General features: G+C 42.1%; 1 protein-coding gene across 1 annotated transcript in view; it reads right to left on the bottom strand.

Moving 5' to 3' along the window:
- PCNX2 (pecanex 2) overlaps window positions 1–20,948 on the bottom strand; it is a 300,484-nt gene that overhangs the window by 183,146 nt on the left and 96,390 nt on the right. The window contains exons 13-15 of the mRNA XM_065919838.1: window positions 20,706–20,877; window positions 11,223–11,333; window positions 9,483–9,574 (exon numbers count right to left, since the gene is read on the bottom strand). Coding sequence (XP_065775910.1) covers window positions 9,483–9,574; window positions 11,223–11,333; window positions 20,706–20,877 — 375 coding nt within the window. The remainder of the gene's footprint in view (window positions 1–9,482; window positions 9,575–11,222; window positions 11,334–20,705; window positions 20,878–20,948) is intronic.

Below are 20,948 nucleotides of genomic sequence, written 5' to 3'. Positions count from 1 at the left end.
ATATAGTAGAACACCCTACATTTAAAAAATATTTTCATATTTTAAATGTACATGTATGTCTTGAATTTTATATAACTATATAAAATTTATTTTACTCACACACATATATACAGAAATGTACACAGACACACAAATACACACACACATATAAACACACACAAATACATATATTTTGAGGGACAGAGATAAGATTTTAAGCCTATTATGCACTGATATGAAGTGTATATCATGTGACAGTTTGCTTCAAAAATCAATGTTCCTAATTTGCTTTGAGAGGAGTCTCATGGGCCCCTGAATTGGGAATGATATGGATTGATGAGTGCTGGCTTCATAAAACTCCCACAGGTTTTGAAATATTTTTATGAGGTAGAAATAAAACTGTCTAATAGTCCTACAATTCTGTGGTAGATTTCATATGCATTTGGGAATTCTTTTGATGAAAACACATAAGGAAGTTCAGCTTTGTATGAAAGTACCTCTCTAAAGAGAATCCTAGTTTCAGCATTTTTTTTCTGCAAAATCTGAGACATCTCTATGATGGAATTTACAGGGCAAACAGAATTTGGTCATAAAGAGAAGCAAATGGACCAAATTTCACTTTGCTCTGCCCTTCGTATCAGATTCACACAGTCATTTTAAGGGAAAAGCAATAGATTTTTTTTAGCCCATTACACATCAGGGCATTTCTGAATCCAGGTTTTCATATATCCTAAAATAAGACCTCAATCATATCACTTTGATGTAAGTCCTATTTCTAGGACTATTTTGACATGAATCTTATATTGAAGTAAAAGAAACTCTGTGCCCCTCAAGTTCCCAGAAGATCAGATTCTGTGTCTATCTCACGGCCATCGGTCACCATGCGGCTGGCAGGCACTTCTGAGCATACATGGGCACCTCCAGAGCCCCCCACACCCAGTGCTCATCCCACAGCAGCCCCTGTTGACATCCTCATGGTCCCGAACACCCAGCGGGCAGCCCCAGGGCCTAATAATGAGCTTAATTCAAACAGCCAGTTAATATGTGTTCAGTAAGTAAATAAATGGTCACATTAACAAATACTATGAGTAAGACTTCACTGTCTGCTTAAAGAAGGTTTCCTTATTTCATACCTTTTTTCATTTCACACAGTGTGGTCAAAAAAAGTCAATCTGACCTTTAAGAATAGGTGCTGGGGGAAAATGAGCTTACTCGCTAGCAAGAAAGACTGACAGGCACTACCCAACATAGATAAATGTAGATAAATAAGCACATGCACACAGACTTTCTGGAAAATACTGACTGGCGGCTCAGTGGTAAAGAGTCCACCTGCCAATGCAGGAGATGTGGGAGATGTGGGAGATGTGGGTTTGATCCCTGGTTCGGGGAGATCTCCTGGAGAAGGAAATGGCAACCCAGTCCAGTATTCTTGCCTGGAAAATTCCAAGGACAGAGGAGCCTGGAGGGCTACAGTCCATGAAGTTCCAAAGAGTCAGACACAACTTAGTGACTAAACAAACAAACAAAACCACCCAACATAGATAAATATAGATAAATAAACACAAACTTTCTGGAAAATACTGCTATTTGCCTTACTTCTCATAGCCGTCTTCTCTGTTATCTGCATTTATTTAACCCAAAAGTTTATAGAGTATCTTTTAGGCAACAGTGGACTTTTTATAGAATATGAAAAAAAACATATATAAGGCCATTGTCATGACCTTTAGGAGCTCATGGTCAAACTAGGGGTGAAGAAAAGTACTTACGAACAATATCAACGAAAATAGAACCGATGTACCAAGCAAAAGCTTGACTATCCACTTGACATACACTGTCACGTTCAGACTGTAGCCCACCTTTAAAGGCAGGGATCACATTTTAAACATGAGGAAACAGAGGCTTCTACTGTACTAGTTCTTGTGGGAGTATCTGTATTTCCCACAGAACTAATTATATTCAGAATAGATAAGAACCGACATGAACACCAAAAGGACAATAGAATTTTGGAAGAGAGAAAGATAGACTCCCACTGGCATGGCCAGGACTAGCATAGTTTTCCATCTCTACTGGGACCACCACTGCTCATAGCGCAGGCCTGGAATTCTTTTCCACCTACCTTCCCCTCTCCCCATCCACCACTCTACAAACTGGACAGCCACCAAATCCTACCAATGCTGGTTTCACAACACTTCCTGGATTTGACCCTTTTAAACTCTGTACATCCTATCTAAATCTGACTCTAGATCTTACTTTACTAAGCAACTGCAATTCCATTTTGAACAACTGAGCTATCATTCTTCCTCCTGTTTTTTCCCCCCATATCAGTGTCCACTGCCACTGTCAAAGGCATCCAACATTAGCTTAAGGATCCAATCCAATGTTGACTGGGTTTGGAGACCAATGTGTTTAGTCATAAGTCATGTCTGACTCTCTTGAGACCCCATGGACTATAGCCTACCCAGCTCCTCTATCCATGGCATTTTTCAGGCAATACTGGAGTGGGCTGCCTCTCCCTTCTCAAAGGAATCTTCCCTGTGACTCAGGGATCAAACCCGTGTCTCCTGCATTGCCAGCAGATTCTTTACCACGGAGCCACCAGGGGAAACCAAGAGATCAATTATACATGTTCAACTTACTAGAAAGCGAATGTGACAGAAAGTACTTGCTGCCCATCTAATATTCATCTGCCCTTCTTCCCAACCTTACTAGCTGTCCAGATAGCTAAAAGATTTGTAATTCCCACTCCATCATAGCTAGAAGTGACATGGATCTACCCATAAAATATAATCTGAAGTCTAGAGTAATAAAAGTGAATTACAACTTGGAATTTGTCTTCAGACGTATCACTATTAACAGCATCACCATTATGTTTATCAACATCATCACCATCAGCTAATTATGCTATTAATAATAAGACTTTCCATTTATGTTGGTTTTCTACTGCAGTGCAACAAATCCCCACAAACAGTGGCTTAACTAACACAACATATGATCTTGCGGGGTACTGCCTGAGGCATCAGGGCATGGCATGACTGCTTCCTCTGCTCAGGTTCCATCAGGCTGAAATCCACAAGATTGCAGTGCCACCCAAGGCAGCAGTTTTACTGAGACTTGGGTCTTCTTCCAAGCTCACTTCTGGCTCACAGAATTCAGTTTCCTTGCAGCTGTAGGACTGGATTTTCTTGCTGGCTTTTGCTGGGATCTGCTAGAGATCTGACAGGCCAGATTCAAGACATGCAGTCCTCGCCATGGGCCATTTGCAACACTGTTTACTTCTTCATGGCCACAGGGAGGGTCTCTGCTCTTTCTTCTGTCTCTGACCTCTATATCTTCTCTTAAAGTGCTTGCCTGATTAGGTCAGACCCATCCAGATAATCTCTCTTCTGACTGACTTCAAGTTAACTGGTTAGGAACTTTGGTTACATCTCAAAATCCCTCCACCTTTGCCAGATGATGTAACTGATCACATAGTGACACCTCATCGTCCTCCTGGATCACCCACATTCAGAGGGAAAAAATCATACAGTGCAGGCATACCAGGGGGCAGGAGTCTTGGGGCAATCTCAGAATCCTGCCCACCACACCATTTAATGAAAACCCCTGAGCTAGGCACTTTATATACATTATCAATTTAATTTCATTCACTTCTGACAGCATTCATATGAAGTACTTATTACTAATCCATTTTACAATTGAAAAAAAAAAAGAAAACAATGTGAATTAGCCATGTGCCCTTAGGCAAAAACTTCAGCACTCTGTTCACATTCACCACTGGAATATAGAAATGCTATTACCTTCTTTATGCATTACATGGAGTCATAAAAAAAGGAGGGGGGGCAAATGAGAAAACACTTGGGAAATTATTCTGAAAATTAAAGTACCATGGATCTGGAAGGTATCTTATATGCCTGTGAAGAGTTCTTTTGACTAGAAAAATATATTTATACTTCAAATGTGCTAGGGAGAAGGGCATGGAAGTGAGATTTTGAAAAGATATAAGATTTGGGAACTGTAATGTTAAATCTTTTCATCACTCTCTGGACCTCCATTTCCTCACTTTAAATAATAAAATGAAGGGGCTGGGATAGGGGATGTGTAAGGTCTATTTCAGAACTAAAACTATTCTATGAGTTTGTTTTATATTTATATTAAAGATCTGAATGCAGGGGAAAAGCTACTGTTTTAGCTGCAACTCTGTGGTATCTGGAAGAATGTGAGCAAACTCCCACAGCAGTTGTTAATGATGCTTGCGAAACATTAAATTATAATAATGTACCTCCACCTCTGGGTGTCCCTGACATCAATAAAATAGAATCTCTTTGTAAGGGGTAATAAAAAAAGTAGAAATCATAGTTTTTCCAGACATACAGAAAGCCCAGCTAATTAACTACTGAGCCATTTCTCCAGGGAGCAAACATTCTGGTTGATTCTGTATATCACTGTCAAATAGTTAAGTCAACGAGGGAGTCCATTTACATGTTACTTGCTACCATCTTGGATGAGTCAAAAAGAATATGAAATTAAAAGAGGAATAAAATTTCTTCCTCTAATTAATATTCCAGAGAGCAAAATTAAACCCCAGTCTCTCAATCTGCTTCAATCAAGTGAGAATAATAAAGATCACGGATATAAATACATATCAAGAACCATATAGAGAAACACATCCTTGGCAAGGCAGCTGACATGCTGAAATTGCTCACAAGGGCCCTTCAATCCATCACAACACAGCAGAGATAAAAGGGGAAAAAAATCAATTCCAGTAGTGCAAAGTGTAAGCATAAAAGTCATAAACAAAAGCATCATTAAATAAGAAGTGGAATCATAGCTCTGGGTATGTTAGGTTGAATGTGGGTGAGCTTTTCTTTTTTCCTAAGGATCCCCTTGACAATTTGTTCAACACATTCAGTCAATTCACGGCATTTAATAGGTGCTATTTTTTTAAAGTGGGGAGTCTATCTGAGACCATTAGAATACTCAGGACTCACAAATGAGAAGGGAGAAATGCAAATTGCTCTATTTTTAACTAAAAGGTGTTTCAAAACTGAGATAGAACATTAAGCTTCTCTAACAGCAGATCATGCTGTTTATCACAAGGCATGCTTGTTCTATGCTGAGCAAGAAAGTCAATATCTCTCTGAGACTAAATAAATCTTTCAACGTACCCCAGTTTCACCTGGTAAAAAGACTGTTTCAACATGTAAGCAAACCAGAGTCTTTGAAGTGTTCAGTCCCGTAACAGAGTTGGCGGTGCGCTTTCAAAATGGAATCTATTTACTCTGATCCAACAGTGACTTAAGCTGATGGCATGCCATAAACAGAAAGGAAGACAGAAATAAAAGTCTCAGCCCAGGATGGTAAATAGATTTTATCTCTTGCGCTGGCTCTGATCATTTGGTACTGGCTGCCTGCAATACGATCTGGGCATCTCAGAGCCCTACTGACATAAGTGAGCAAAAATGCTGTCATCAATTAGCAGTTTCTGATATGAGGAAGGAACTGGACTTGGGAAGGTGAGGGAATGACTGCAGATGTCCCACAGCTAGGTAAAATTCCCAAAAGAGTTCTATCTTTTTGAATTCCAGATTCTTCAATAGTTTCCGAAACCCTCTAAAAACTTTGCAAGAAAAAGTTATTTCATAATCCCAGGAGTGTACATTAATTCTGATAATATTTGAACTGGTAATAATGAGCCTTCAACATTTGTCAAGGAAATTCCTTGGAGGTCCAGTGGTTAAGACTGGGCGTGTTCATTGCAGGGCCTTGGGTTCAATCTCCAGTCGGGGAACTAAGATCTCTCCAAGCTGAGTGAAACAGCCAAAAATAAAACAAACAAACAAAAAACATTTGTCACATAAAATGGGTTTTTCAGAGCATATACCTTTCTCCTTTAGAAATTAATCTAAGAAATTCAGTGAGTTGCTCCTTTGTGGAAAGCATCTGGTGTTTGGAAGAATATTCTGTCTTCTATAGATTCAACAACAATACTATTATCAACGAATTATTTTTCACTCTCAAATGAGGCTTACCTGATCAAAAACATGACGCATGAGACAAAGGTTGATCATAAGTCAAAGGTTTAGAGTAAGCAGGTATGATTTAACAGTTGACACTGACAGAGAATCTGGAAGTGAGGTTTCTGGTCTGACCACTCATGGAGTGACTTGGGAAGTCAATTCATTGAACTTTTTAATGTCTTGTTTCCATCACAGCAATATAACCAGCTCAGATGTCTCTTTCCCCTAGAAAAATGTGTTATTGATGGAGTTTTAGATAGTTCTGTCAGGAACATTCTTAGTTATAGTTCATTCTTTCTTCTCCAGTATATCCATTATACATAAGCTATACCTCTTGTAGTTGTCCCAAAGTTCTTGGATATTCTGGGGTTTTTTCAGTCTTTTTTCTCTCTGCTATTCCATTTTGAAAGTTTCTATTGACATTTCCTTAAGCTCAGAGATTCTTTCCTCAGTCATGTCCAATCTACTTATAAGCCCACCAAGGGCATTCTTCATTTCTATTAGAGTGTTTTTAATCACCAGCATTTCTTCTTGTTTCTTTCTTGGAATTTTCATCGCTCTGCTTACACTGTGCATCTGTTTTTGCCTGCAGTCCACTTTAAATTAGCACCTTTAGCATGCTAATCATAGTTGTTTTAAATTCTCAGTCTGATAATTCCAATATCCTTGTCATATCTAGGTCTGGTTCCAATGCTTGATATTTCTCTTCAAACTGTGTTTTTTGCTTTTCAGTATGCCTTGTAATTTTTTTTCTTGGTAGCCAGACATGTAAGAGGTAAAAGGAACTATGGTAAACAGACCTTTAGTAATATGGTATTAATATGTGAGGTAGGGAAACTCTACAGTCTAGTGATTAGTTCTATATTTTGGTGACACTGCGCCTCTAGACGGTAAACTTCACAAGTGCTTCTGAGTCCCATCTCCACCTTAGGTGGGACAGAATGGAAAGAGTGGACTGGGCTGGAATTGGGTATTTCCCTTTCCCACATGGAAGGCTGGAGCCAAACTGGAGTTTGGCATTTCCCTTCCTCCAGGTCAGTTAGGCTCTGGAAAAATCCCAGTACTTTAGGCTACAGTAAACTCTTAAGGCAGGCTTGGTTAAGAACAGAATACTCCGCTATATTTCAAAATGGTTACTCTTCCCCCTCCACCTACTGAAAGCAGGAGGATTCTTCTCCAGTTATTCACTGTTGAGCTCATGGGGTGAAACTCACAAGAGTGTGGGACTTCCCTAATGACTGGATTCACTTGAGGTTATTAGCTCTCAGACTTGTCTACACTGAGCCTTCAGCAATTTGTCAACTACAGTTCGGGTTTTCCTCCTCTTGGTACTGGTTCCCACAGAGGTTTCTGTTCCTGGGCTCCTGTTGCAGTAAGTTTTAGTTCTCTGTATTTACCTGTCGATCTCTCCAGTTTTGGAGGCAGGAATTTATCAAAACTTACATTTATCAAAATTTGTACTCAGTTGTGTCTAACTGTCTGTGACTCCATGAACTGTAGCCTGCCAAGCTCCTCTGTCCATGGAACTTTCCAGGCAAAAATACCAGAGCTGGTTGCCATTTCCTTCTCCAGGGGATCTTCCTGATCCAGGGATCAAAACTGCATCTCCTGAGTCTCCTTCATTGGCAGGCGGATTCTTTACCACTGTGTCACCTGGAAAACTCTTTATCAAAACGTATCAAATTATGTATATTAAAAATATGTGTTCTGCAGCACACAAATTATATCTCAGTGAACCAGAGTTTCAAAAAAATCAATGAAAAATAAATGTATAAACAAGCAAAGACTGGAACATAACAGAACTAAATATAAAGGGTCCTGCAGAGAAAAGTTTGTGACCCCCAAATTTTATAGGCAGTCATTTTACCAAAGAGCAGTAGAAAGAGGTTTTCAGAAAATACATGAGTAATTTTCCTGAATGGAATACCTGGGTCCTGTGACAGAATAAAGGAATTATATTTCAAAAGCAAGAACCCAGAAACACTGATTAATTATATAATTGTTCTATGTGACAAATATATATGTGATGACAAACCAATCCACCAAAAGTATAAATGTGATGACAAACAGATCCACCAAAAGCTGTAAGCTACCCTTATGTATTGGAAAAAGGAGCCTTCTCCTCTGCCTTTTTTTAATGCAAAAGAAGATAATCATATGAAAAGGATGGAAGGAGTGAGGAGGGAATTATGCCATTGATTACCCCAGAGAAATTCAACTGTGATGCATTGGAAGATGACATTACTGAATTCCTCTCTTCCACATAGAGGAATAAACAGTTACATTGCTGCCACTGATACTGATGAGTTTAATACGATTTTAAATTAAAATCTTTTCAAAAGTCAGTTAACAAATTCCATATACTCTCTATTTAAAGCCCTTTGGAACATATATCATTTACTCTTTTGCATTTAATTTTTATTTTATCAAAGACATACTTGTGGTGTAACACATTAAAGGCAGAGTGTCCATAAAGTCAAGAAATAAGTATACTATCAGTCAATTACTTTTTTACTGATTGAAAATGGCCCTGAACGTGTTTTGTTTCAGACTTCATGGACCCTCTGCAGTTCTGCAAGTAGGGATGAACAGCAGTGGTCCTCTGCCCACATCACCCATCTCTTTGCTCTAATTCCTGCTACCTGAAGGCAGTGACTTTCAGCTGTTTCTCCTTCACCTATTTTCCTCCATATTTCCAAATAACATGCTTTTGTTATTTCTTGACTTTTTTCAACTTCAGATATTATTTGCTGACTTTCTAATATGGAAGACAAGATTAAGACCTCTGCAAAGTCAGACAGGCACACACACACACACACACACACACACTTCATCTCCCCCTATTCTGCTATTATAGTTGCAACTGTTATTCAGACTGTCATAAATACAACATATTATTCACAGCTGAGCCATGCACTGACCACACATTTCTTTTCTGATACCACTTGTTCTTTTCCAAAAGTTAATGCTTATCTTGTTTTTGTTTGTTTGTTTTTTTTTTTTTTAAACATTCTAGGTTTCCTTTGCTGCCAGCCTGGGTTTTACCTTTCTCCATCTGAATAAATCTATGGTCCATCTGTTTTCTGGGTTCTAACATTTTTTGCTATCACATCCATTCCAGTTCTCTGTCCATAAAGCTCTATGCAATTGTATCCTTTCCCCATCTTCTGAGTGGTATTTCAGAAGGAAGCACCAGTAAGCAAGTGCGAGCCTGTTTGCCATGCTAAGCCAGAGCCCCTCCCAGTGTCAGTACCTCACTGGGCCAGGCAGACACCTGCAAGCGTGGGGGGCTCAGAGCAGGTGGGCTTTATGGTCAGTAGCAAACCAAGTATCTTAATGCATCTTCTAGACCACCGAGGCCTCAGCCTCCAGGCCCTGTTACTCCTGATGTGCTCAGATCCTGTTCCTCTTGTAATTGGAGGAGATGTTTGTTTACTTCCAACAGTTAATTCGCTGGACGTGAGAAGACGGCTGGGGCCTCGCACCTACCTTCACGGCACTGAAGCAGAACACGTGCAGCACGGCCGCAGCGGACGCACTCCGGGCCACGCTGTAAACGGCTGACAGCATCCCCGAAACGGCTGGAACACAAACAGCAAGGGTTCCCTTCTGGACTGGCAGGTCTCACAGTCAATACATACGGTAAGAAAGCGAAGTTTGTAACTTTCAAATGCAGAGTACCTGCCAAAGGGGCAAAGCCTCAATCCACAGGGCAGCCAAAAAGCACTGGGTGACGCTTAGCACAAGAAAGACACCGACTTTTAACTAAAAACTCAGGAAGACCACAGTTAGAAAGAACTTTCGGTAACTTGTAGAAGACTGTGAACCAGTCATTGTGGAGGTGGGGAGACCTTGTTGCTTATAGTTGGAAGCTCCTGGCCCAGGAAGGATCAGAGATGTGATTTCAATAGAAGAAAGGAGAGAGAGAGAGGGACAAATATGGAAATGGAAATTAGACACAGATAGGGATAGATAAATAGATAAATCTATCCACAAATAGATGATGGATGAATAGATAGATAGATGAGAGACAGACAGACGAAAGAGATAATAGAAGGATGAATAGATGAATAGATGTACAGATAGATGGGTGGATGAATGATAGCTAGATAGATGAATAGATAGATACATAGATATTAATAGATGAATAGATGATAGACAGATGAGAGATAGATAATAGATGGATACATACAGAGCTATATAGAGATGGATGAATAGATAGCTAGATAGATTAATAGATAGATAGATAAATGAACGGATAGATAGACATAAACAGAACAAGCCAGAACTCCTGTGTGTGTAGGTGTGTGTGTATGTGTGTGTGTACGTGTGTGTGCATGTATACAAGGAGGAGGTAGCTGTAACAGATCACCCGCTATGCTCCAATGCTTTATGTACATGACTTCATGAAATCCTCACAGCAACCCCATGAGATCAGTATGTTAGTTTCCAATTAGAGAAGAGTAAGCTTTAAAGGTAAGAAATCTGGGTAAAGTCTCCAAGTAAGCATTAGATGAAGCTTTACCCACCCTTGGTCAGAAAGTAAGGGAAACACCAAATGAAAGGGCGTAGGTCACCTGTCTGTACAGGCCCGCACACAACACACACTCACAATGTCACACCCACATGCTCCCAGACTAACTCATTCAGGCACGTGCTCAAATGCACCTGCTCACACGCTAACCTCCATTCACTCACGTTCACATACATTCACACATACAGCTTTTCCAAAGAAGAATTAGAGGGTCCCTAAACCAAGTCCAGGCTTCCCTGGTGGCTCAGATGGTAAAGAATCTGCCTGCAATGCAGAAGACCCGGGTTCAATCCCTAGGTCCAGAAGATCCCCTAGAGAAGGAAATGGTAACCACTCCAATATTCTTGCCTGGAGAATCCCATGGACAGAGGAGCCTAGTGGCCATATTCCATGGAGTTGCAACGAGTTGGACACGACAGAGCGACTCACAGTTTCAGTTTTAAACCAAATGCAAAGCTCATAGAATTCTACACTTCCCTGTTTTCTGCTTGTGTCAAGGCAGGTGGGCCACTTTCAATTTGGCCAGATGAATCTAGAAGGGCCCACAATCAACCTTACCAACCCAAGCTGAAGTCCTTTAAGGCTGAGGACAAAGAAAACCTAACTGTCCAGGTTTCATTCCATGCCTGAGGCTATTTAGCCCTTATCTGAACTTGAGACTTTTTTATAGAAAGAACAGAATGTAAAAGACTTACCAGAACCTCCAAAAAATAGCATGTCAATTTGCTCCAAAAGATAAATGCAGAAAGTGTTGATCTGCGGGAAGAGTCCAAGGAGGGAGATTGCGGGGAAGCAATAGAGAAACACTGAAAGCAAACAGAAAAAATTAACAGTGAGCATGCAGAAACAGGGTCCCAGGTTCCACCGCAATCCCACCTCCCTCCCACCTTTCAGCCCAGTCCATCCCGCCCTGGTCCTGGAGACACCATGGCCTCTTCTCCCCCAGCCACTGACGGAGGCTGAGGCTGAACTAAACACAGGCCTTGGAAGTAACAGGAGGGGCCGCTGAAGAAGAGGCCAGCAGGCTGGCCCAGGACACCTGGGGATGGTAGGTAGAGAGTAGACTGGCCTTTAGTTTGCAAGGACAGACCTGAACTTGGGGGAGATGAGACAGGAGAAAGGACCAGGAAAATGACTGGAATGTGCAAAACCCAAGGCCAGTCATTAGGGGCTCTCTTCTTGCAGGGCTACTGGCTTTGTCCCTTCAAGGGCTTGAGCTGTGGTGTCTTCGCTGTTCTCACTGCAAACTCAGAGCTCAGTCAGAACCCAGAGAGGAGCAAGGGAAGGTGGCAGTTGTCAAAGAAACCCCATCACCGTGATGCTATGGCACTGAAGGACCTGCTTCTCAGGTGCAGCAGGTCACCTGGGAGGTGGAGGGAGCCCTGCCTGAGAAGAGGAAGACTGCTGGCCCCCAGACCATCACAGCGCAATTAGATGAAACATACACGTTACAGGCTTCCCTGGCAGCTCAGATGGTACACAATCTGCCTGCAGTGTGGGAGACCCGGGTTCAATCCCTGGGTCAGGAAGACTCCCTGGAGAAGGGGATGGTAATGCACTCCAGTGTTCTTGCCTGGAGAATTCCATGGAGAGAGGAGCTGAGTGGGCTACAGTCCATGGGGTCGCAAAGAGTCGGCGACTAACACCTTCTATACATTATAATTCAAAGTCTCACAGAGATCATTTGTTCAGGGAAATAACATACGGTCAAGCTGCATCTTACAGCAATTTACCCATCGTTCTCTCTTTCTCAATCCTATTTCAGTTAGGTTTCATAAAAACACAGAAACTCCTATTAGTGGTGGTACAGTATATCTGTCTACCTTTCTATCTCAGTTTATTGGGTGGAAAGTAAATGAAGTTTAATACTGGTAAACCTTAATAAAACTAGGGAAATTTGATTTGAAATCTAAGACGCCTAAACATGGAACTATGTCCAAGCCCCATACATAAATCACAGTGAACAGTGCACGCAGGAAGGATGAGGACTGTGTTTCAGCTATTTCTGAAGAACTGGAAATGTAAACTTTCCACAGTGAAATCGTAGGGATGAGAGTGTTTGTGTGTCCCATTATCTGGAAAATAGTGGGTTAACCCCACTATAATAATATGGAACAAACCCCACTACAACAATACCAAACAACTGTTCTCACATTGTGAGGAGGTAAAATTTTATGCAGCAAACATGGCTATGACAAACGAGCCTTTGCTTGGGTTTGGAGCCATATTTTGACATACATGGTGATTTTGTTGTAATGTTTTCTGTCACAAGATTTAAACTATATTGTAAAAATCTAGAGATCTGTGAGTAACATGCTTCTCAGTCAAAGTTGGCAATAACAAGGGGTAGGGGTAGGGATGGATTTGGAGTTTGGGGTTAGCAGATGCAAACTATTATATATAGGATGGATAATGGCCAACAAAGGTTCATACAGTTAAAGCTATGGTTTTTCCAGTAGTCATGCACGGATGTGAGCGTTGGACCATGAAGAAGGTTGAGTGCCAAAAGAATTGATGCTTTTGAATTGTGGTGATGGAAAAGACTCTTGAGAATCCCCTGGACAACAAGGAGATCAAACCAGTCAATCCTAAAGGAAATCAACCCTGAATATTCATTGGAAGGACTGAAGCTGAAGCTCCAATACTCTGGCCACATTAAGTGAAGGGCCGACTCACTGGGAAAGACTGTGGTACTGGGAAAGAAGACTGAGGGCAGAAGAAGGGGACAACAGAGGATGACATGGTTGGATGGCATCACTGACACAATGGGCATGAGTCTGAGCAAACTCCAGGAGATGGTGTAGGACAGAAAGCCTGGCCTGACGCAGTCCATGGAGTCACAAAGAGTCGGACTCGACTTAGTGACTAAACAACAACCAACCAACCAGGTCCTACTGTATAGCACAAGGAACTATATTCAATATTCTGTGATAAACCATAATGGAAAAGAATATATATATAGACACACACACACACATATATATATACATATATATATATATAACTGAGTCACTCTCCAGTACAGCAGAAATTAACACAACATTACAAATCAGCTATACTTCAATAAAATTTAAAACAAAAACAAAGTTGGCAATAAGACACAAATAGATATCTGCTAGTCATAATCACATAAGACAGTTTCTTTCCTCAGTTTTTATATGAAAGGAAAGATCGAAGAAATAAATAGAAAGTTAATGATAGGACATATAGTTTTGAGCATCAAAAATTTTAACTTATGTAATTTCAAGAAAACTGACTAGTTTTTCTTAACTTTGGGATTCAAAACCCAGCAGTGAAGATTTGACAATTCATTGCATTCTTCATGACTAGGACAGGAGCAGAGGGAGGGTGCAACGAGATTTCATTAGTTCAAAAACCATACCAAGAATGAAGAACTACAGGGAAAAAATTTTTGACTGTGAAATAACACAATAATGGCAGCCAAATACTGAACCTGTGCAGTGAAACATGGGTAAATAAGTATTTTCTACAAGAAATACATTAGGCTTGGACCCCCCTGGTGGTCCAGTGGCTGAGACTCCATGCTCACAATGCAGGGGTCTGGGGTTCCATCTCTGGTCAAGGAACTTGATCTTATATGCAAGAGTTTGCACGTCACAACTAAGACCCAGCATAGCCAGATAAATACATAATAAATAGAATAAATATTATCAAAAGAAATACATTAGGCAATAACACCCAAACTAATAAAGTGGAAAGAAGTGGAACACGATGAAGGATGGCAGGAGGAAAATAAATGGTACAAGACGCCAGAAGTTTTAACCGAAGATGCTCTGGCCACACCTGTGGAGCAGGAGCAGAAGGACACAGTAGAAGAAGCAGAGCAGACGACGGGGAGCCCAGGATTTAGGTTATCCCCAGGCGGAAGTAGAGAAGGAAGACTCTCGCCTTTAAAGCCAGAGTGGAACAGGTGAATGAAAACGCAGCCCAAACCTTGTGGCATTAGCAGGATGACTGGAAAATTCCACCTGAAGTTGCTGAAATTAATTTGTCTTTTTTCCCAAAAGTGAAAAATAAACAAATCGCTGTGCTTGTTGGCAATTTTCCCTGTGAACAAAGAGTTTTTTCTTAGTGTACTGCTGGGAGGGTCTGTAATTTTCCCTCACATCCTGCCTACTCCTCATGTTCCCTAATAATTACCATAAATGCAGAAACTTCTGGTACAGTTCCATTTCTTTTCAAGCACAGGGTATAAATAAAAATATTGGAACTTGCTCCTTTCTTATGTTAAATGTGAATAACAATATTCATTACTATATTTGCAGGTTGGGGTGGGGGGAGGTGAGCAAAATTAAAGTAACACAGAAATAAAACCAAGGAAAAGACCCTGATGCTGGGAAAGATTGAGGGCAGGAGGGAGAAGCAGGTGACAGAGGATGAGATGGCTGGATGGCATCACTGACTCGATGGACATGAGTTTGAACAAACTCTGGGAGATAGTGAAGAACAGAAAAGCCTGGCGTGCTGCAGTCCAAGGAGTCACAAAGAGCTGGACACCACTGAGCGACTGAACTTGGTATGACGGCAAACACTGTGTGTCTCCTACATGTCATATCTGTGCTTTAGCACATGGCCCTGACATGGATTACTGGGGCCAAGAGACAAGTCTTTACACAAGACATGGAAATGTGTCTCTCAGTGTGCAAGTGAGAGTGGATCCACCTCAGTCACTGGTTACAAAACCTCCATTATCTCCAAGGGTTACATCATTGAAGCCGCTTTAGTGTAGGTAACAGGAGAGGGTCCTGAAGACTAAAACAAAATGTCAAACTCTCACATTTGGAAAGGACCCATTAAGCACATGGAACCCTTCTGTAAGTGATGCTGTCTCATCTTGCCCAAGTTCTTCCCACATTAGGGAACTCCTTGCTTCACTAGGCAACCCATGGCCCTACTGGACAGCTCTACACCAAACCACTTCACCAGTCCTGCAGTGAGCTGTAATCCACTTACTAGACAGTGGAACTTGTTATCACAGCTACTCCAACAGAAATAAAATCTCTCCTGTTCCAATCTGGCAGCCTTTTAACCACTGCAGCCACCACGTGTGCCCCCAGGACCCCAGCATTTCCTCTCTAGACTGGACATCCCCATTCCCTGGCCCCATGTGAAGACCCCGTGTAGCCCATGTGGCCACACTTCTCAGAGCACACGTTGGCGTTGTTACTGCTCTTCTTGAAATACAGTACTAGGGACTGCAGACCTCCTGACTTTCTCATCCAAAGGATGATTACAAAGCCAGTCAAACTCATAGGCTTTTGTTGAAGCTACCCAAATGCAAAGTAATAAAAAAATTTCAACCCAGAGGTCAGCAAAGGAAATGAGCACTAGAAAGGTCTTTCACCTTACTCGTGGAGGAAAAAAGACAGACTTTCTCCTTATAATGAAAGAGAAGTGATATTATGAACATATATGAAAGATCATAAAGAGAAATAAATTATGTAAGAATATCACCCTGAGTGTTTCTATTTCCTGAATTCACCCCTCAGCCTACAAAAACAACTAGTCCCACCACTGACTTTGTCTTTCTTCTTGTGTCAATTTTATTCTCCAGGTTCCTTATCTCTTGGAAGGTTCTGCATCTCTCCACTGTCTAGTAGGTGGATTATAGCTCACTGCCAAGACTGGTGAAGTGGTCTGGTGTAGAGCTATTCCTTATCACTGCACTTTCTCCTCCTTCTATGGCTCTGTCATCTGATGTTCTCTTCTCATGTCACACATGGCAAAGAGCTTTTCCAACCTCCCCACCTGCCCAATGGCCACTAAACTCATCTCCTACCCCTGGCTCACTTTAAACCCCTTCTGCCCTGGGAGGCAGAATAAGGCAGCGGACATTACATCTTCCTCTCTTGCTGCTCCTCTTCCTCTGCCGCCTCTCTACACTCTGGTAGGTTGGTAGTCTGAGCAGAAACCAAGAGCAGCAGTGGGGAATAGAGATATTACCCGGAAAGCACAGCTCCAGGCACTATTTCACACACTCCAGCATCAGTCAGAAGAGAACCACTCCCTCAGCATGATGGGCACACAAGCATCTTTGGGCCCACGATGTTAAACGTCTCACGTACTCAGTTCCTACTTTTCTCATGTCCTTTCTCTTAGATGCTCCTTGTCAAATGGGTTAAATTGTGCCCCTCTAAAAGATATCACAGTCCGAATGCCAAGGACCTGTGAATGGGGCTTTATTTGGAGATGGGGGTCTTTGCAGATTACCACATTATGATGAGATCATTAGAATGGGCTTTAATCTAATATGACTGAAATCCTTATAAACAGGGGAAATTCGGATACAAAGACAGGGAAGATGAATAATGTGAAGAGATACAGGGAGAAGAGGGCCACTGACAGGCTGAGGAGACAGCCTGGAGAATATCTTCCCCTTGGGCTTTCAGAGATGTCAGACCTCTGGTCTCCAGAACTAGTAGACACACACTTCTGCTGTTCCAAGCCACCCATTTGTGGTACTTTCTCAGGACATTAAAACTCCCCTTTTTCTTCCTAACAAACTTTTGTTTTCCCTGAAGTTTTTTCTTTCTCTTCTTGCTAACTCTGAACCTAACAATGTCAGCAGCTATAACCCACTCAGATTCCTTGGTAGCTGAGGGACAGAAGGTGACAAAGAATAGATGACTCTGAACTTCTTTTCCCTCATAAAGTTGGAAACTTTGTATAAGCCTCTCTTTCTGTCTAAATTTGTCCCACGATCTTTTCCTGTTTGGTACAAACTAGTAACGCCTACCACCTTCATTCCATAGGGGTTGCCACTGTTCTTGGCTTCCACTTTCGTTGACCTTGAAGTCATTAAGTTGGCATGCTGGATTATTTATCACTACTCTCCTCACTGTTGACAAGCAGACAGAATATGTATTAAGGGGGAGTTTTAATGAGAAAAATGGGAATTCTGGTGAAAAAGATAAGAAATGCCATGTTCCCTGCCCCATCTCCACTCCCTAATGCCACTGATTTGAAGATAAATAAAATTTGAATGTACATAGCTAATAGCCAATTCTAGAACCAGGGTTACTGCTAAAAGTAAAATCTTAGACTTTGACCAATTACATTAAGGTCTTACTTTTTGAGCTTTAATAACATTTAATTTTACGTTCTGATGGTATGGTAAGTCCACTATGCCAAGACAACTGCATTTATTCAATAGCATTGGCTTTTTCATAGTAGTAAATTAAAGAAAAATAGGAATAGGGGAGATCTATTCAGAAAAAAAATGATTTCTAAATGGAATATATGTCATGCTTTTCCTCTTCTAAATCTCTTTATACAAACCATCTGTAAAAGGTACTTACAAAATTCCTACTTATTCTAAGGGCTGAGTTGAACAGTCCCAAAACGACTATAGACTTTTCCTGATTAATGAACGGGAAGTGTTCCAAAGTCCTCTGCACAGTAATTCCTTTGGTATTTAAAGCAAACTCCATGTTCACCCCTCCACAAGGTGTCTCCTGTATGCACTGGACATGCTTAGTACCGGGGGTTCCCTGGGGGAATGTCCAAGCTAGTGACAGAGATGGACATGGTCAAACATCACAAATGGAGCAGATGACTACAGAACTAGTTCGATATTATGAAAAGCAGGAGTTGTGCAAGGAGAGAAGATGGGACCCACCTTAGGGAAATGAGTCATCATTGCCTAGCATAGTGTGTATTGCTGTCGGGGCTGGGAGTGCGGCAGAGAAGGGACACAAAGATTAGGTGAGAAGACACGGGAATTGGGGCTTCAGGCCAGGCTGCAAACCCTCATGGCCTCTAGGACATGCAAGTCTGCCGACACTCATGCTCACTGAGATCCTCAGGCAAGAGGTCCACGAGGTACACAAGACTGAGTGTGGCCACAGACAACAAAAGGCAATGCTGTGGCACAGACAGGTGTTTCTTGGACACCTTCCAAAACCCTTGTGTGCCCTCTACATCTCCTCCCATGCCCTTGACTGAAGACTCCAGAGTCCAGCACTGCTGTTTATAAAAAGAAGATGACAGGAAAGGACAGTCCTCTCACGTGTGGGCCGTGGTGATGGGGCATGTCTGCCTACCCAGGCCCTGACTCCTTCACTGAAGTTGATCTCAGAAGGAAGAGGGGTGAACTAATTTATGGGAAGGTAGAAGAAGGGACTTAAAGCCCTTCATAGTGTGTGTGTGTGTGTGTGTGTGTGTGTGTGTGTGTGTGTGTGTGTGTGTTGTGACAGAATTTCAAATAATATAAAAAGAAAAGTGAAAAATATTAGAGTAGAAAAAAAGCAGAGTAGAAGTAAAGATTCTTGGGCAAAAGGACACCGTGTGTGTGTATGCTTAGTCGCTCAGTCGTGTCCGACTCTTTGGGGCCCCATAGACTATAGCCTGCCAGACTCCTGTGTTCACGGAATTTCCCAGGCAAGTATTTTGGAGTGGGTTGCCATCTTCTCCTCCAAGGGATCTTCCCGACCCAGGTACTGAACCTGAGTCTTCTGAATCATAGGCAGGCTCTTTACCACTGAACTACCTGGGAAGTGACCAAGAGGACACCAACTAGGGTTTAATCATGGGATCAGTTCCTAAGTTTCTCCCAATTTGTTTCTGTTTCCTATTAGAATTCAGACAGTCTCTGAAACATGGTCCCAACACTCAGCTCCTCACATGATACAGCAGGAATCGAGGTGCTGAGGATGCAAACAAAGGTGGGTTCATGCAGTGGGCCGACTGTGAGGGGAGTGAACAGTCTGCTACCAAAACGGTAGGAAGAGGGATGCGAGATGACAGCTGGGAAAGTGAGCCAGAAGGTGGGATGTCTCCTCCAGTTTTCACCTCTAAGAAGCACAGAGACATCAAATCTGGAGTCCTCCTGAGTCCCACTGGAGAGACTCCAAGAGTTGTCACAGGATCAGAGAATGATGATGCAGGACCTATGACTCTGACAATGTCCCCGAGGAAAACTTCCAACTGGCAAGTAACAGATCTAGGAAGTGCAGCCTCTGGTAGCTGCCCTTTATCAACTCATCTGGTCAATGTGATCAAATAAACACACATGAATACGTGTGTAATCCTCTGGGTGTCATCACAGGAATTCTCATAGCATTGGCAGTCAAGTCTTCAGAGCTGCAGGTCCACAATGGGGCAGCCTCTTTGCATAATAAAGATAATAATAACTAACACCTGGTCCCAGACGCTCTTCTATATGTTGAAATATACTAACACATCTAAAGCTTGCAACAACCTCTGAGGTGTGTACTATTTTTATCCTCAAACTACAGTTGAATTTTGCTCAAGGTCACACAAGTAGGAAAGAAGCAGAGCTGGAATTCAAATAGCCAGCCATCTGGCTCCAGAGCTGGGGCTCTACACCATTATAACATGAAGGTCACCTGTGTAAGTGGAGCTTTTTACATCAAACACTGCCTGGACCTTCAGGCAAGTAAAGCGCACCAGTGAAAAGCCAGGTGACTAGCATATCCAGGATGCCATGTGGACTGAGAACCACGCCCATTCACGCATTTCCAGAGCATCTGTGCCATGTGGGTGAGTCTGTGACCACCACCTTGAGGACAAAAATCACTCCCATCCTGGGGAGTCCCACTGATGCCCCACACCAGGTACCCTAGCCACCTGTCTTCAGATATTAAGTGCTGCACCTCCCTACTCATGAGTATCACCATCCTCTAGAACAAAGTCTCCAACCCCCAGGTCATGGACTGATGCTGATTAGGAACTGGGCCACACGGCAGGAGGTGAGTGGCAGGTGAGAAACCAAAGTTTCATCTGTATTTACAGCCACTCCCCATCACTCACATTACCGTCTGACCTCCGCCTCCTCTCAGATCAGTAGCCACATTAGATACTCACAGGAGAACAAACCCTACTGCGCTTGAATCATCCCCAAACCATCCCCCCTGCCCCGGCAACCCCTGGTCGGTGGAAAAATTGTCTTTCATGGAATGAGTCCCTGGTTTCAAAAAGGTGGGGGACCTCTGCTTTAGAATAAGTCCATTGTTCGATGCTTTGGGCTCTGGCTCCCAGAGAGTCTACTGAAAGCATGCAAACCAAAAGGAACATGCACATCTCTTGATCCAATAAGCAAGTAAGCAAGTTTCTCCAATGAGGGATTCAGGAAATCGAGGGGAGAAACACCCTCCCGTCTCTGTGACCTTTCCCACAATCCCCCCAAATGAACTCACCTATTAAGAGGTCCCTAGCCCATTGGAGGGACCCTGGAGAGAAGAGCTTCAGACCATACACAGTGTAAGTGGGAGGGTGCCTGGCTTTGGCCCCTGTATCAAGAAGCAAAATAAGGCCACACAGCACACAAAAATAGATTGGTCTGCTGTATGTTATGATTTGGTTGTGTCCCTAGAAAACAAACATAATTTCTGAATGGTACCTTTAATTTTGATTCAATGACAGAAACCTCATACTCAATC

This window comes from Muntiacus reevesi, chromosome 2 (genome assembly GCF_963930625.1).
Source record: "Muntiacus reevesi chromosome 2, mMunRee1.1, whole genome shotgun sequence".
In the NCBI taxonomy this organism is placed as follows: domain Eukaryota; kingdom Metazoa; phylum Chordata; class Mammalia; order Artiodactyla; family Cervidae; genus Muntiacus; species Muntiacus reevesi.
This window is presented reverse-complemented; position numbering and strand designations above follow the sequence as displayed.